This window comes from Ciconia boyciana, chromosome 6 (assembly GCF_034638445.1).
Source record: "Ciconia boyciana chromosome 6, ASM3463844v1, whole genome shotgun sequence".
Classification (NCBI taxonomy): Eukaryota; Metazoa; Chordata; class Aves; order Ciconiiformes; family Ciconiidae; genus Ciconia; species Ciconia boyciana.
The window spans coordinates 68924649-68942057 of NC_132939.1; the positions used below are offsets into that span (position 1 = coordinate 68924649).

At 54.3% G+C, this 17409-nt stretch overlaps 1 protein-coding gene across 4 annotated transcripts in view; it reads left to right on the plus strand.

The window, feature by feature from the left end:
* NIN (ninein) overlaps window positions 1-17409 on the plus strand; it is a 66058-nt gene that overhangs the window by 15016 nt on the left and 33633 nt on the right. For all 4 annotated transcript variants that reach the window (XM_072865081.1, XM_072865079.1, XM_072865082.1 and 1 more), the window contains exons 4-9: window positions 5337-5506; window positions 11301-11340; window positions 13003-13193; window positions 14353-14499; window positions 15559-15726; window positions 17051-17187. In XM_072865081.1, coding sequence (XP_072721182.1) covers window positions 5337-5506; window positions 11301-11340; window positions 13003-13193; window positions 14353-14499; window positions 15559-15726; window positions 17051-17187 — 853 coding nt within the window. The remainder of the gene's footprint in view (window positions 1-5336; window positions 5507-11300; window positions 11341-13002; window positions 13194-14352; window positions 14500-15558; window positions 15727-17050; window positions 17188-17409) is intronic.

Sequence of the window (17409 nt, forward strand, 5' to 3'; positions counted from 1 at the left end):
AGCTCCAAATTGTATCATTTAAATGAAAATTTAATGGGGGGGGGGGGGGGGGCAAGCACCGATTTTAGGGCTGTTTGCTGCATCTGGAGAGTTTGCTCTGCAAGGAAGCAGCCGTGGGCCTCGATGCTGTGGCTTTACCCGGGGACGGGCAGCGGGAAGGTCCCTTGGGTCTGCGAGCAGCCGGAGGGCTTGTGGCTTTGCTCTCCAAACCAGCTGCTCCCCTGCAGCCCCCAGACGGTGTGTGCGACACGGCCGAGGGCACCTGGCAGGGGACAGCATCCCCGTCCCCATGGGTGCAGCGCAGCCCGGCTCAGGGAGGACGGCTCGGCACAAGGAGCCCAGGGGTGACGGAGCAGCCCCTGAGCTCGCAGCGGGACCCTCGGGCTGGGGACGAGGAACCAAAACTGCCGTGGGATGCAAAAGCAGTTCCTGCAGAAGCGGCTGACGGGGGTTTCCCTGTTTTGGGGGGGGGAAGCAGCAGGTGGGAGAGGCACTCAGGCTTGCAGAGAGCAGCTGATAGATATTATTTTTTTTTTTCTTGGCAAAGAAGCTAAATTCCCTTTCTGAAGGGAAGGCTGGCAGGGAGGATGGTTCTGGCAGGCTGCAGGCACTTTGCCTGGGAAGCAGCCCTGAAAACCAAGGCAGGCAGAGCTCCCAGCACTGCTGTCGTCACCTCTGTCCCCTCGAGGACGTTGGTGTGGGGACACCGACCCAGCTGCAAACCGGAGCATCAGCTGGCCGGGCAAACCCCGGCTCTGCTGGGAAGTGGCGTGGCTGGGCAGAGAAATGAGGGAGACTCCCAGGAAAAGCAGAAAAAAGCCTGAATGTCTCTTAAAATAGTGGTTATTTTAGCTCCTGCATGCAGGAGCGTGACCGCTGGGGAGACCCGTCACCCCCGGCAGCACCTTTGCGGAGCTGCCTGACAAAGGTGGTGCGTGTGGATAAATTGCAGCCAGAATTACTGGGGTTTGGTGCTCGGGAGAGGTGCTGCAGTGGGGCCGGGGGCCGAGCCTGTGGCTGCTGGGAGCCTCGTGGGACCCGGGCTGGGTGCTGCTGCTGCCGCTGGTCTTTGTCCATGGGTCACTGTAGCAGTGAGGGGTTGTCTGGAGACAATAAAATAGATTGGGGGGGGGCTGGAGACAAAAAAAAAATCAGTTATGTGGGTGTTTAGGGAAAAATAAGAATAATCAGGCTTTTTTCCTCCCCATTACGGCAAATAAAGTCAGCTCTGTGCGTTGGAAGCCTGGATAGGGAGGGATTACCGGGGTGGAGCGCAGGATTATGGCAACACCCAGGACAAATTAAAGAGCAGCTTGGCACCATCCTCCGCGTGGTCACGAGGGGCTGTTGGGTTTTTTCTTCCCAGCACATGAGCAGAGTTGCCCTCCCGAAGAGGGGCTGGTGGAGATGATGCCCTTGCAGGAATCCCACCCGCGCGGGGAAGGCCGTAAAGGTCCAGCTCTGCAAGCAAACCTGGGTGGGGACGGGTATAAAATCAGTGCCACCATCAGGACGGGGGTGATTTAGGCACAGGCGATGCCTCTGGGCCAAAATGCCTTGGTTTTGGGCTGCCGTGACCCTGCTGCCATTCCTCTCTGCCTCGGTTGCTGAGCCTGAAGTGTGAAATAGGGACTAGGAGGAGTTTAGACAGTACCTGGTGTCTCGGGGGATTAGGATTTAGCAGATCCTAGCTGTGATGTGCTTTGCCCAGCAGTAGGCTGTCTGCTGCTGCAAAGAGGATCCCTCTGTTCCAAATCTTAAGCAGCAAATAAATTAATTTTGCCTCTAAATGACAGGCTTGCAGGGTGAGGGTCTTCCTCCTCTAAACCCCCTTTTGTCTGCGCTGGGTGGCTTTGATGCTGGGCCCAGGAAAATGCTGCTCGCCATCAAGGGGAGCCCCCCCTCCTCCTCCCCAGCGTCTGAGGGCAGAGCAGGATTTTTGAAATGACTGATCTAGCGCAGAAAGGCAGAAAATCAAGCGTAAATCTCTAACCATGGAGACGTTTAACTGCCGAGATGGACGGGGGGAGCGAGCTGGGGACGTGATGGCTTCTGTCTGCAGTGCTTAAATTGGGGGGTTTCTTGTGAAATGCAGATTTAGGGTTGTTTTTGGTTTTTTTTGTTTTTTTTTCCAGGGGGCATTTTGGGGGCCACAACCCCCCCCCCAGGCAGCAGGGCAGGAAGGCAAGAGGCTTGCTCTCTCGGCAGCTCCTGCTCGCACCCCCAGCCCAGGGGCAGTTCAGGGGGGCAGATCAGACCCCGGTGTCTAATTAGGCACCAGCTCCGGAGTGTGTGTTTTACTAAGCCCGCGCGTTGCCGAGGGCTGTAGGAAGCAAGGAGGGTTCGACCTATTTTCTTTCTCTTTTTTTTCCCTTTCTTGGCGGCTTGTCAGCCGTGCAGTAGCGAGGGTCTGTGAGGAGCAGCATCTCGCCTTGCTGCTGGTTGGGGAAGGGGGTACCAGAGGTCAGGCTCGAGCAAGAGCAGCCCCCCCTCGCTGTTCAATACAGGGGTATATTTTACAGCGTTTGGGATAAATAGCACGCAGGGCTGTCTCATGCGCATCTTTCTCACAGGAAGCATTGATTTTTGACGTCTCCCTCCTGTTTCCTCATGTGTCTTTTGAAAGCACGTGTGGATCGAGCAGCTCTTTCCATCCTCCCTCATCGGTTTTGACTGGAAATGAGAAACTCCGTTCAGCTCGTCAGCGAACTTTCTGCGTTCGGGGAGCACGGGTTGCTGCTTTTTGCTGGCATGTATGCTCAGCTTTCCCTAAATACTGGGGATGGTGGGAGCGTCAAGGGCACCGGCTGCTGTGCTGGGGGTTTGGGTCGGGAAAGCGGGAGGGTGGGGGGGGCTTAGAGGATGCTGCACATATGGGAGGTATCCGTGCACGCCCGCTCCAGAGATGAGGGTGCGTGGGGCTTTCTGCGAAGGAGACGGGTCCCTGCTCCCGGGGATGGGGCTGCAGGACGCGGTCCCTTACACTGGTGCGGTGCCCGTGGCCCCGCAACACGAGGGCTTTGTTCTGCGCCGTGCACCCGCCAGCCCGAAGGTGCACAGGGGCTTTCAGGGGAAGAGCTGTAACCCCGTGTTAACGAAAGCACCCGGGCTCTGGAAACGGGATTTCAGGGTGCCTGAGCAGGGATCTCCTTGGTAGCCGGGCTCAGGCACAGCCTATTTCAAAGCCGGAGCTTTGCAAGGCAGGAGCAAGCTTTTTGCTTGCTGTTCTCAAACTGTGAAGGGTCACCTTTCCCTCCCATGGCTGTTCTCACAATTTTTTAATTGCAAAGGAAAAACAAGCCCACCCAGGTGCTCAGACCAAAGAGGAGAGGGAGAAATCGGCTGCCAGCCTCCAAAAGCTTAAAACACAAAAGTGGGGAGATGCTCCCATTTCCCTGCTTGCTGTTAAAGCGCTCGCAGGGTGGCACGGCGTGAAGGCACCTGTGTTTCCATATACAGCTGGATTTTTAGCTGCCAGCAGTGGTTAAATACGCTGTCGGGGTGGGGGGGGTGGTGGAAACAGGACTCTTCTGAGCATTGGGAAATCCAGAAGGAAATTAAGCCATAGCTTCATTATTGCTAAATTACTGCTGCTTTTCCCCCACATCTTTCCAAAGACAGATAGGCGCGGAGGTGCATTTCTGTCTTAGAGGAGGAAAAATTATTTCTTAAAAAAAAACAAAAAAAAAACAAAAACAAAAACACAAAGCCCCCCAGCCCTCTTCTGTGAGGGCGGGGGAGATGGCAGGGAGAAAATAAATGGGTGAATGAGTAGCCACAAATATTAGCATTTCAGAGAGAGCTGCTTGATGGAGATTGTTCACCACCGGGCAGGCTTTAATAGGAGTGATAAGGTTTGCTTTTGTTCTCGAGCTCTTACTTAATCAGCCTGTCTCATTGCGATTTTTCTATCGGCGCACTTCATCACACAACTTTCATGTGCGAGTCCCAGCTGCAGCAAATCTTGTTAAAATGGCCTTGTTCAAACACGGGCGCCGGGTTTGTTCCCTAGAGCTGCAATATGGATGGATGGAGTGCAAGGCTGGAGGAATCAAAGCACTCCTAGTCCTGTGTATTTTATAATTCATTGCATAGCTAAGTTGCAGAATATTTTTCCTCTAACAAGCTGGAAGCCTTCTTCCATATCTAAAGGAATATTATCTAAGGAGGCATTTGGGCAGGGGGGTTTAGAGACCCGCTGCTTTCTGTGTACTGCTTGTCAATGATTGAACAGCTTCCCTGCTCCTTATTAGTATTGCACTTCTGCATTTCTTTTGTACCAGAGCGCTCTGCAAATAAAATTTTAAAAAGCTGCTGCTCTTGCCGCTGCCTTGGTATGCCGCAAGTGGCGGAAAATAAAGATGATCGATGGTCCTGGGGGGGTTTCGATGGTAAGGTTAGCAAACACTGAAACAAAGCGTGGCGGAGAGCCTTTCCCTAATTGAATCCCTGGTTAATGTGGTCCTTCATTTAATTTGCCCCCTGCTCCAGATGTCGGATGATTCTCACTGAAAATAGCCCAAAACGTGCTTATTTATTTTGTTTTGATCCCTGTCCGTGAGTCCTCCTGGATAATTCAGTCCCCGAAGGCAGGAGCTTGCTGCGGGAAGCTGGAGCTGGGGAATGCGAGCGGAGCCCCCTGTAATTAGATGACGACTCCAAAGGGTTATTTAGATCTTGCAGTTGGCATTAGTTGCACAGCACAAGCTGGGACCTGCCCCGCCGTCGCCCGGATCAGCTGTTTGTCGGCCCCTGGGAGATGTTTGCCTCCAAACTTGCCCAATTTTTTTCCACTCGCCCGGTTGTTTTCACACTTTTAATCGAGCTGTGATTTAAATCCACCGAAAGGAGTGGCAGTCGCCCAGGTGTCTGCGTAATCTGGAGACTTGAGCTGCTCAAGTGCTGCACTGTCCCTAATTAAACCTGCCCATCGCTGGTAATGAAGATTAGTGCAAGGAGGAGAAACCTAATTGACTTTCCATCCGAGACTGTGTTTGCAAGGTTGAGGGTTTTTTCCCCATCTTGTTAACTGAGCAAACTTGATCTGGGAATTGGGGAAGGGTGAGGAAGATGGAGCCCTGATTCCACTTGGCGACAGCCTTTTCTTTTTTTTTTTTTCTTTTTTGGAGCAGGAGCAGTTCCAACCCATCAGGCCCGATGCCAGGGTGAGGGTAGTGGTCCTGGAAAGGAGCAGCCGCTGGTGCCTGCCCAGGGGGAATGGTGGTGGCAATTTGGTGCTCGCAACGCTGCAACCAAACCAGCCCTGTGTGCTGTGGCCTGGGAGCTGGATCTGCCAAAATCACGTTACCCGTGTGCTTTGTTCTTGAATTTCACAGATTCTTCCCCAGAAGCCCAGCCCAAGTACATCAAAGGCGGCAAACGCTACGGCCGGCGGTCCCTGCCGGAGTTCCAGGAGTCGGTGGAGGACTTTGCCGAGGTGACCGTCATCGAGCCACTGAGCGAGGAAGCGCATCCCCCACACATCGCCTCCAGCGGCTGCGAGGAGGTGAGCGGGAAGGGGCTGGGCGCTGGGTTGGGCTGTACCCCCCAAATGTCGCTGCTTCCCGCGCCATCCTAAGGTGGTTTGGATGTCCCTGGGCTTGTCCCAGTGAAGGCGACGGTTGCTTTTCGTGCCTGATGCCAGTGATCAGCCGTGCCAGGCAGCACCTCCCTTGTCCAGCCCCGACTTCCCGTCCGCGGGCAGGCTGCCGTGGGAAGCCGGGGAGGAGCGGGACTCGCACAGCGGCGTGGGGACGTGCACTGGGTGCCGGTGCTGCTGGCCTCCCCGCCCCACTGGCTGCGGTGCGGGCCAGCAATTAAGCGAGGGCTGTAATGCCGCCTCCGTGGCTAACGAAGTGTGGGCTGGGAGCTAAGCAAGCAGAAGGAGAACGTCCTCATCCATTAGCTCCCCTGCAAAAACCCGGCCGTGGCTCCAGCGCTTTCCAGTAGAGGGGATGGGGAAGAGGGGTGGTGAGCGGCAGAGCTCCGCAGCAGGCGGCTGCCTTGCGACGGTGCCCTAAATCCAGAGCCACCCGCTTCTCTGGTCAGTCCTCTGGGTTTTATTTTCCCAGCAAACAGCTTGCATGAAAGGAAAAGGCTGGCCACCCTAGGAGCTGCACAGCCCCACGTATACCTGTACATATGCTTGCTCAAAAATCCAGATATTTTTTTTTCTCCCTGGTTTCGTGATCAAAATTAGCAGCTCTCTTTGTGCTAGCGCTTTCAACGCCAGAATCTCCTCTTGCTTCTCCAGAACAGAAAAGCAAAAGGTGACGAGCGGTTGGGTTTGGTGGCGTGCGTTAGCACACGGCCACAGCAGCATCTCCCTGGTGCGGGGCTCATTCCAGCCTGCCCCCGTTTGCCGAGTATCGTCAATTCAGTGTTGCGTGTTCAGGAGCGCGCAGTGGGAGCTTTCCAGCAGGAAGGAGAAATGCTGCTGGCTTTCTCCCCTCCTCTGTCCCCTCGCTTCACTGGTGCTTTCCTAGAGATGGTGGGGGCTCTGCAGCCACCCTGCGCAGGGGGATGCCCAACCCTGCATGGGGAAGCAAGGGAGAAATTTCCAATTTCCAGGTTTCCGGTGTTATCCCTATGCAGGTGAGCTTAAAAATAAATAAAAAAACTCAAAGAAAAGCTTTTCCACCGGAGCCAGCTTCTTTACCCTGTTCTCGGTAACCTTTGCTTACTGCCACGGGGATGCTCATCCATCTCCTGGTGCTGGCCACATGGGCTGCCCTGACCTTGAAATCGATGTTAATCTGCCCATGACCCCCAGGGAAGCGATGCCCTCGATAGAAGAGGCCACTCTCATCTTACTCCTCTGTTTTAGCTGTCAAGGAGGTGTAAAAGGCTTTAACTGACCAGGCTTTAACTGACCCATTAACAAGGTCAGTCAACTAAGTGGTACGTAACCACGCTGTGCTCCCCGTTGGCTGCATCGGTCTCCTGGTGGGACCTCTCGTTGCACCTTTTGGGGTGGATGGGATGGTTAATTCTCTTGCAACTTGAGCAAAAACCAGGCTAAATTTGTAGAATCCCCACTTTCCAGCTTCAGCAGCATTACTCTCTTGTCTCTACAAGAAGATCCTTTGGTATGCATAGAAATTAGTTGCTTGAAGGCATTGGGGGTCCCAGGGCTGAAACGCCGGGCGGTGCTGGAGACTCCTGAAGCATTGACTTCTTGGGGCTCAGCACAACTAGCAGCTTTTGCCCAGGTTTCTCCTGCTGTGATTACAAACTCGCTGCTGCCTGCGCTCCGCAAGCCTGCCTCCAGCCCAGGGTGTCTTGCCGGCCTGAGAACTGGGGCAATGTGGCTTAATTGGCGCTTTCTTTCAACCGGTGCCAATTAAAAGGGCTCAGGCTCTGTCTGGGAGACTTCCTTCCCCTTCTTGTCTCCGTAAACACGAGAGGAGAGGCTGGAGGGCTGGTGTGTGCGTGGGATCAGCTGCCCAGAGAGGCTCTGCCACCTCCATCCCTGGTGGCTTTCTGGGTCCCACTGGACAAAGTCATGAGCAGCCGGGTCTGAATTCAGTGTTGACCCTGCTGGGAGCAGAGGGTGGTGTAGGGATCCTGAGGTTCCCTCCGACCCGCATGAGTTTGTCCCCACAGATGCTAGGGTGATGAGAAACAAGTGGTTCTGGCAGCTGTATAGATGTGGTGCTAATGGAGCTGCAGCCATGAAAGCACCTAGAAACGCAGTGTGAAAGCTTGCAGTGGTTAAAGCTGTGCATCTCCGGCCCTGGCTGCCACTTGAGCTTGTTTGTCCTAAACTCTTGATTACAGGTGATGGGTCTTGGTGGGCTTTCAAGCCCGTGGCAGCTGAGAGCTGGCCGAGTGTGCTTGGGAAGTGCTGTGGCCTCGCTTTCGTTTCCTTTTCGCCTTGCGTTACCTGATGAGGATCTGCGCGATGGTGGTGGTGCAGGGTTGGGATGAGGAGCAGGGTTGGTGGCCATGGGGTACCAACCCCAAGCTGGTGGTAGGGCAGCAGCACCCTTTGGCTCATGGGTTCCCAGCAGCACACCCCTGGCTACACAGCCGGACGCACCAGCCTTAAGGCCATGCTGACTTGCAAACCTCAGTGTAGGGCATCTGTCATCTCCCCTTCCCCAGCTGCTGGCTCTGCTCCGGGAAAGGTCCCTCCTACTTGCAGGTTGTAGAAACCGCTGTCATGTCCCAGCTCTGTCCCTTCAGTGCCCGCCGAAGTCACTCGCTCCCCAGACATCCATTTGTTTGCTTCTGCATAGAGTGGTTTCCAGCATGGCACGGCCTCTCAGAGCAAAACCTTCTGGGAGGGTCAGGCTGAAACTCTTTGTCTTCAGGGCCTCGATGTACAAATGTGAGGCTCCTGGAGTACAGCTCTCCTGTAACGCCAGGATCTGCAAATAACAGCTCAGGATAGTGCTTGTTCCCCCCAAAAGTGCATTTCTGATGTGACTCTGGTGCTCTGCAGCTGAAGGCAACTTGCAAAGTGGGTTGTGGAGATTTGCCATCTTTCAGGGGTCTGTGCTGCGGCCACTCAGACCAGCGAGCTTATCTCTGGGCAAGCACGCAGGGAAGGAAAAATGGGGGCTGTCAGCGTTGGTGCGAAGGCTCACCTTGCCGCGTGCAAAGCAGAACAGGCTCAGCGTGCGCTCCTGATCGTCATTTTAATTAGCAATATATTCTGGCAGAGAACAAAGGTCTGTCTCGCTGAAGCAGATGGCAGGGGGGGAGAGGTTGCTGCCTTATTATGGGGAGAGGCCACCGTGAGCAAACGGCACAGGCTGCAGATGCTCGCCCGGGCCCCGGGTTGGAGGGCGACGAGCATTGAAAGCCACGGCCATCTGCTCCTCAGCCCGGCCAAGCACGCGCCTGCCCAAATAATAATGCATTCCTGGGATTGCCGCTCCCGCACGCGGCCCGCCGATGTGTGTGACCCGCATCCAGCTGTAGCACCACCGGGGCTGGGGAAACAATGCCGTGCCTGACGTCGGGATGCGCCGTCCCCCCGCGCCTGCCCTGGCCCCCCTTTGTCCTTCTGCCGGCGGTGGCCGACCCCAAGCCCCCGATGCACAAAGGGACCCCCTCGCCCTCCACAGCGGGGACCCGGCACGGGAAGGGAGGGAGGTCACACGAGCTCCCCGGGGCCGGTGGCAGTGGGTCACCAGCCCGCAGCCCCCCCGGCCATATTCAGCCTCTTCAGGTTTTTGGTTTTACTGTGTGCTGTGGTTTGGGGCTCTTGGTTTTGAGGCAAGTCCTCTAAGCGAGAGGTTCTGGTGCTAAATGCTTTAGATCTGATTGTATATAAAAATATATATACGTTGCTTATGCAAAAAGACTTGGACGCAGCAGTGGTCCTCCCTTCTGAGCATCGCTGCCCAGATTCCCCTTGGTGCCCCCCCGCCAAGGACAAGGACGAGTGGCGGCAGGGTGGTAGCTCTGTCCGGCACCCAAAGATACCTTCTCCCAGCACCAGGTTGGCTGTTGCATATGTACGAGCGCTTACGGGCTGGAATGGTGTCAACTCACGCATTTTCGGGAACACGGGCTGTTTTCTGCCTTTGCAGACGGTCATTTGACGGTACCTGTTGCCTCAGCTCCTGCTTTTTGTGTGCTTGTCCTGACGGTTTGTCAGGCAAACCAGGAATCTGCCACCCTAACGCCTCGATGGTGATTCTAGCTGGGCTACGCTTGTTTGGGCCAAAATCCACAGCTTTCTAGTGCAGCATTATATATGTTCTTGGCTTTGTCCGGAACATCCAGCAGAGCCGCAGGCTCCAGCCCTGCCTGTGACCTGCCTCCGCCGGGCTGATTTCTGCCTGGGAAAGCAAAGGTTAAGCCCCCCTCTCCATCCGAGGCTCTCCCCGATTCCTGCCCTGTGACGGGCCCCAGAAGCCGAGGGGTACATGGAGATGCTGCAGCAGCAGCGAACGGCCCTTGTCTGCTCCAGCAGATGAAACGGGAGCGAGCAGCAGAGCTAAAAAAAAGTCCAGCGATCTAATCCAGTTTCCACGGTAACGTTGTAGATTAATGGCTTTTAGCTGTAATCTGAATGAGACGTATTGAACTTTTATATGATGATTTAGAGCCTCTTTATGTCCTGGGTGACTTTGGCTTCAAATCCATCAGTCACGTGCACGCAGAAGTATCCGCTTGTAACGGTGGCGAAGTAACGCGATGCTGCTGCTAAACCAGAAGTTAACATCGCTGAACATCGTGTGTGAGTAAATACCCTCGGCTGGTACAAGGCTGGTAGAGACGAGACGACGTGTAGTACACGGGGAAATCATTTTAAACAACGTACTTCTGCCCTGCTCCCGGTGCCGCCCAAGCTGATGTGGTATTGCCACAGAGGAAGCGGGATGGCTTAAGACCAGCAAAGAGTATGTGTTTTTTTTCTCTAGCTAGCTCAGCGGAGAGCTTGCTGGCAGCACAGCTCCATCTCCTGACCTAGAGCTACAGTTAGCAAAGGCGTTTTGGAGCGGGCTTGGCCGAGCGCGGGCCGCTGGCCCTCAAGCTCTGCAGGCAGATGGGTGCCCCTTGTCAAAAGGGAAAGCACAAAGCAGCAAAAGCTTCATTTCCCAAATCGCACGTGCTCTGGAAGCAGATGTCCTGATCGCACTTGTGGGTTCATTGCGGCTTAATTACCTGTCGTGGACGCGTGTTCTCCGGTGCCCGGGACGCCCGGGCTCTGTGGCTGGCACGGGTGATGTGCAATCGCCCGCAGAGGGGAGCAGGGCTGTGGGATGGTGTTGTGCCACGTAGGTTTCTGTCAAGGGCTACCCGTGATGGGGATGCTCAAGACTCAAAGCGTGCTGTGCTCGCGTCCTGGCTCGCAGGCTAGCTGCCTACGAGACCTGTGGGCTGCAGGTAGCCGTTCTGCAATGGGAAAATAGGGTGCTGGAAGGAAAGGATAACCCAAACTCAGACAGTGCCTATATGCAGCTCGTGATCTTCCCTGCATCCTCATCATCTTGACCATCGATACCTCTAAGACAAGCGGCACGGTTTGCTTGGAGGGCAAATCTCTCCCTCCCCATCAACCTGCCGGACCCTGACCTGTCTCCTCTCGTGGGTCATTTGCGGGGCTTCAGGCGTCTTTTGCTGCAGCTGTGGCTTATCCCCACCAAAGCACCTTGTGTGCCAGAAACAGGCAGCATCAAAGAGCCGTGGCTTGCCAGCCCAGCCCGTGGGGAGCGGGGAGATGAAAGCCTGGCGGCGTTGCTGGAGCCCTGTAGCTCGTTTGATGCTGATCGCAGCGTCTCTTTCATACGGGTGATGTCTTGCAATAGTAATAACTCGGGAACCTTTTGTTTTCTCCCCAGCACTGGAAGACGCGAGACAGCGAGGAGTACGAGGCTGAGGGTAAGAGCAAAGAGCAGCACTTGTCTGGGCTTTTTCTCTTTTCGGCTTTGAAGATGAATCAGAGGAGCACTTTAAGACGGTCGCAGGCCAGCCGGCTGCGCTGAGCAGTCCCAGCCTGGCGCAGCGCAGAGCCTGGGAAGCTGTGCGTGGGGCCAGCAAGCCCTCAGCTGGGAATGAAAGCTAAAGCGGGGCTCCTTGGAGGGCACAGTCTTGTGCCTTACCCTCTCTGCCCTCTTTTCTTCCTCCTGTCCGGTGCAGAGGCTGCTCTGCTGCAGGTGCTCCCGGTCTCCCCGGCCCCAGCACCCCCAGAGCAGCATCCGGGGCTGGTCCTGGTCCCCACTCCTGCCCTGGGGGCTGCGGGGCTGCTGGCTGTAGTGGAGCACGGTCGGCACTAGATGTCAGCACGGACCAGTCCTTAAATGTTTCCTAATTGTCCTGTAAGGGAGAGCGGGGTGACCCCCGGGGTGCGGAGAGGCCCCCCAGCCCGCCCCGCTCCTTGTCCCGCACGGACACAGCTTGCGGGGCTTGGGGACGGAGCAGGGGTAGCAGTGGGACACGTCCTGCTCTGCTCTGGGATGTGGCCGAAGATTTTTCTACCGCTGGTTCAGGCCGGGATGCTTGAGGGGGACCCTGCAACGTTAGCTAGCAGCGTCGCAGTGAGCTCGTCTGCGAGCTGCTCCTGTCACCGGGCTGGCAGGCTTTGGCACTAACCCCCGGCACAACCCGCAGCACGCAAAGCTGTGCTTATAACTAAGCCATGCGACTTCGAATTGCTTCAACGTGCCTTCCGTATTTTAGCTGCTCTCTATCCCCTACCCGGTCCAATGAGAGCAGATTTTTGCTCCAAAAGCTGCTTTTCCAGCCCCAGGATGAGGTAGCGCATGCGAGGAGGTGGCCTTGCAGCGGAGCGAGCTCTGACTGTTTTGTGCCTAGTAGCTCTGTGAGCATTCCCAGCTGGGTGACACGGCAAAGGCACTCCAGGCATTTGCTGAAGGGAGAGGAAACATCTTCCGCTGAAGGCTATTGGGTTTTTTTCTTCCCCTGAAGGGGTATTTGGAAGTACTTAGGTCAAAACATACACTACAGTTTACCTTCAAAGGGGGTGGGAGTTTAGGCAGCTCTACCTGGGGGGTGACATTTATGGAGACAGGCAACCACTGAAGTTCTTGACCTGGTCAAGGTATATATGGATGTGCAACTGGTTCAGTCCTCCTCCTTGATCTCATAACTGCCCTGAAGAGGAGGGGTCCCTTCTCCATCCATGCAGGCGGCAGGGCTGTGCTTCCCCTGGCCGCCAGCCCGCGTTGGCCATTGGACTCATCCGTGTCCCCAGAGACCCTCCTGGCTGCAGCTCGCCCCGCGCCCGGATGCGGGGTTCCCTCGCCTGTGGTGGCACATGCGAGCTGAATGCTGAGCAGGGTCTGCTCCTTCTGGTAGAGTCCGATAGCCACGCTGGTGCCCGTAGCTGTACCCCAAAATGACAAGTGTGCTCTGCGCAGGATGAGGTAAGGCAAACGGTCCCATGGGGTCTGATGAGCGAGGAGGGAGGGTCTGCCCGCTGCAGCAGCGAGTCCCCTCTGACGTGCGAAACCCCCAGGTCTTCTGGTGGTCCCTTGTGTGCAGCGGGTGGGCAGAAACCAGAGCAGTTTCCCCCGTTTTCAGGGCAGCTGCGCTTCTGGAACCCGGATGACCTGAATGCCTCCCCCGGAGCATCGCTGCCCACCCCGGACTGGATAGAGGAGAAACTGCAGGAGGTCTGCGAGCACCTCGGCATCACCAGGGACGGCCACCTGAACCGGAAAAAGCTCATCTCCATTTGTGAGCAGTATGGGCTCCAAACAGCGGCCGGGGAGGTGAGCGGCCATGTACGGACCCACTCACACTAGCGCGTGCACCTGGGTTTTAGCGTGGCCCCCACAAAGTCTGTCCTGCGGTTGATCGCAAGCCTAAAGCACAAGTGCTGGTTAACAGGTCGCTGCTTGGAAAGCGGTTTTCAGCTCTAGCTCGTGGCTTTCCAGCGAGTTTGTTGGTGTCGAGCCATCAGATGTGGGAGGCTGCTCTAGTCGAAGGCAGCTGCCAGCCTTACGGACGCTGTAGCATGTGTGTCTTCTCGTGCAATCGCAGAGTAAACTGGAATTTAAAAACATATCCTAGATTCCAAGCGTGTCTCCTTGATCCCAGAAATCTTCTAGCTAGACAGTAAATATGGGTTAAAATATTCATAGATGATTGCTTTTGACTTTGAGAAGGCCTGTGGGCCGTTTCTGTTCCTCCAGGAAGAGTCCACAAGAAAATTATTTCTTTAGCAAAAAAGTCTCTTGTCAATTTAGGATTTAGTTTTATAAAAAAACCCCACTGTTTTGCATCTTAAAATAACATGGCTTGTAATCATTTCCTTCATAAAACGTGTTTCTGAGCAGGTATTCCTTTGCAGCATTTGCAACAAAATGTTTTCAGGATATTAAGGCAGAAAATGGAAAAAATAAACTGTAGACAAAGAAATAGCAAGGGACTAATCTTAACATCTCTGGTCCTAATAAGGTCGGTCTTGCTTTTCAGAAAGCAGACTGCCCTGAAGCATAAAACAGATTTATTATAACCTTGGAGTGTCTTACTATGGTTTTTTTTGCCCGGTCACTTCACAAGCTGCTGGGGTTTTGGCATCTGTGTCTCTGCCTTGCGCTGAATTCCTGAGGTCACCCTGTCTCGAGCAGAATGAAAGGAGGGGTTTTCATGCTGCCTCACAAGATGGAGGCTTCAAGATGACCAGGAGCTTACACACTTTTACAGGCAGGATTTTGGTAGTGTATGTGGCTCTGCAATTTTCTATATGAAGCTTGCCGTACCAGCGTTAGGCTGATGCAGTGTACCAGGTAATTCTTTTGCTTTACTCTTTTTTTTTTTTTTTTTTTGGTAGAGTCTTAGGGAATAGGACGTTTTCTGCTGTGCCAAATTGTTGCCGCAGTGTTTTTGGCAATAGCAGACGTGATTTCTATCCCCTGCCTCTTGCAGGTGCTTGAAGAGGTGCTCCGTAACCTGGAGCAAGATGGCACCATGAGCGTAGAGGACTTCTTCTACGGCTTGTTTAAAAACGGAAAGTCGCTGACACCCTCGGCGTCTACTCCATACAGACAGCTGAAACGACACCTCTCCATGCAGGTGAGAAACAGAGGTGGATCCGGGGGTAAAAGTGGGAGGAGGAGGAGAAGTCCTGGGCAAATTCCACCCAGGCTGTCTCCTCCTTTTCCTCCACGTTTGTCTCTGGTGGGCAGCCTTGGAGGTGGTGGCAGTGAGCTGCCGCTCCCCTGCTCTGCCCGGCTGGGGCGCGGAGCAGAGCCAGGGATGCCGCGGTGAGCACGGCAGCACCGTGGGCACGACCGCCTCGGCCCCGAGCGAGAGCGAGGGGGTGAAGCTGCTGCAGGTTTCCTCTGGGTGTGTTGGGGGGCGTGGGAGATAATGCAGAAAACACCGTCATGATAAAGGGGAGATGGCTCCCCTTTAAAGTAGCATGGCTTGGAGACGGCTCTTGCAAGCTGCGAAGTGCAGTAGGTAACTGGTATAAACTGGATGCAGGGGGAAGCAGTGGTCTGGGGTAGGCTGGAGGCTGTGGGCGTGCAGGTCCCACATCTCTTCTCTAATTTTTTTTTTTTTTTTTGAGAGAGAGAGTTTGAAATCTACTGCCTGTCTGTGCCTGGAAGGTATTTATACCATCCCTGGAGGTATTTAAAAGACGTTTGGCTGAGGTGCTTAGGGACATGGTGTAGTGGTGGGCTTGGCAGTGTCAGGTTTACGGCTGGACTTGATGATCTTAAAGGTCTTTTCCAACCTATACGATTCTGTGATTCTTGTGATTCTGTGAAGCTGAGGGCTATAGCAAAAGCACCCCTGCATATGCTCCCTGCAGCCTTTTTAGGGGAAGTGACGCTTGAAACCAAAAGCAGACAGTGGAAAACACTCTTGGAGCATTGAGGACAGCTCTGAAACTGTTCCTTCTTGGATTTATCTTAAATCCGAAGCGCCTGGTTGTGCTGTGGTCCCATGAGGTCAGCAGCGGCCGTCCTGCTGGGTATTTGTTTGGCAGTGAGGAAAAGCAGACCTTAATCCTTAATCTCCAGAGTAGTGTTAGTGAAATTACATTTATAAGCGTTTCTCGTCACGGGGTGGCCAGATGCCCGGCTCTGCCCACGCCCCATCGCACCCTCTCCCCTCTCCCGGCAGTCCTTCGATGAAAGCGGGAGGCGCACGACCACCCCCTCGGCCATGCCCAGCACCATCGGCTTCTGCCTCTTCTCCAGCCTGGACGACGGGATGGGCTACGGCTGCGTGGAGGGCGTCCTCGACTGCTGGCACCAGGAGGGCATAGAGAACAGCCAGGAGATCCTGAAGGTAACCGGCAGCTCCATCTCACCCCTTTTATTTGCCTTTTTTTCCCCAGCGTGGGATGCTGGACTGTAGCTGGATTATTATTATTTTTTTTTTTCCCCCCCTCCTTTAAAATTCCCAGTGCTAGTGACAAGAGTCTAACTGTTCTGGGAAATTTCCAATAATTTCCTTTATTGAAATGATGGTGCATCCCAGAGAGCTAGAAGTTAATGATTAAAATGTAATATGACCTCCAGCTTAGCTCGAAGAGGTCACCTATATTTGTAAAAGCAATTTAATTCCTTTACCTCACTAAATAGCTGCACCTGCAAACCTTTTAGCACTGGGATGACCTGAATTACTGCTTGTGCTGAGGTGGAGGATGGCACTTGAAACCCTGCCCAGTAATTAGTGTTTTATTATAGAGAGTAAAAGGGTAATGGGGGTTGCAAATCAGATACCTGAAGTAAACCCCATCCCTGTCCGTCTCGCTAGAAGCCGTGGATGAGAGAAGATAATTTCACGTGTCTGTTCTGAGACCGTCGCTGGGTTCCCAGCAGCGATGACGGCAGATTTCTCTTGGCACTTGATGTCCATGTGGATATTGGACACCCAGGCTGTACTAAACTCTGCCATTGCTCAGGCTGTAGAACCCACTTGTAGCCTGGGCTCGTGCAGGCCAGTTTGGTGACGCCGTACGGTTCTCACCGGACTTGCGTGGTACACCTTTACCCTCTCTTCTGCTTGTTGCTTTCCACCAGTAACTTGCTTTGTTACCGGCGTCACCGGGGTGGTTTCTCCGGCGTCTGTGGTGTTTCAGCCCCACTGCTCGCCCTTCTGCGCTCTGCCTTGCGCTCCTGCAGCGTTAGGTTGAAGGGAATTGCAAGCGGTCGCTGCTGATAACTTACTTTCTCAGAGGTGGGATCCTTGCTATCAAATACCTCCTACAAGGCTGCTTCTGTGTTGTCCCTATTGCAAGAGCTGGTTTTGTTTAACATGAACATCTTTGACCACTTTCTTGCAGCGTCTGAACATGTAAAAAGGCCGGTGTAGTTACGTCCTCTAGAGAATTAGTACTTTTAATCAGGCATGGGCTTAATTTCTTGTTGGTCTTGCAGCACAACCAGGATGCTTTCCCTCTCCACAGCTGGCAGCAGCTCTTTAAGGTAGGAAGGTGGCAGAGATGTCTGGTTTGTTGCCCCAAAGCCATTCGTGACAGATTAATAATCAGCAAGTAAAGATCTTTTCTGAGCCGCCTCATTTTATTCTGTCACTTCATGAACAAATGTCTGCGGGCTCCTGCAGGGCAGGAAAGCTCGTTCCGCTCTAACATCGTGCTGTTTTGCAGGCTTTGGATTTCAGCTTGGATGGGAAGGTGAACTTGACGGAGCTGACGCTGGCGCTGGAAAACGAGCTTTTAATAACCAAGAACGGAGTCCACCAGGCAGCCCTGGCAAGCTTCAAAACGGAGATCAGACACTTGCTGTAAGTCACCAGGATCGCCGGCTCTGCCGCTTCCTCGCTGCCCTCTCCGTCTGGCCGAGCAGGAGCTTAAGGAGCAGCTGATTAACGGTGGCTCATTGCACCTCTCCAAGGGGCATCAGCGTGGTGCTGCCGTTTCGCTGGAAGGCTAGGTTCTGTGTCAGCTTGGTCAGAAACTTTCACCTCTCATTTTGTATGGTTAAAAGACTCAAACCCAAGTATCGC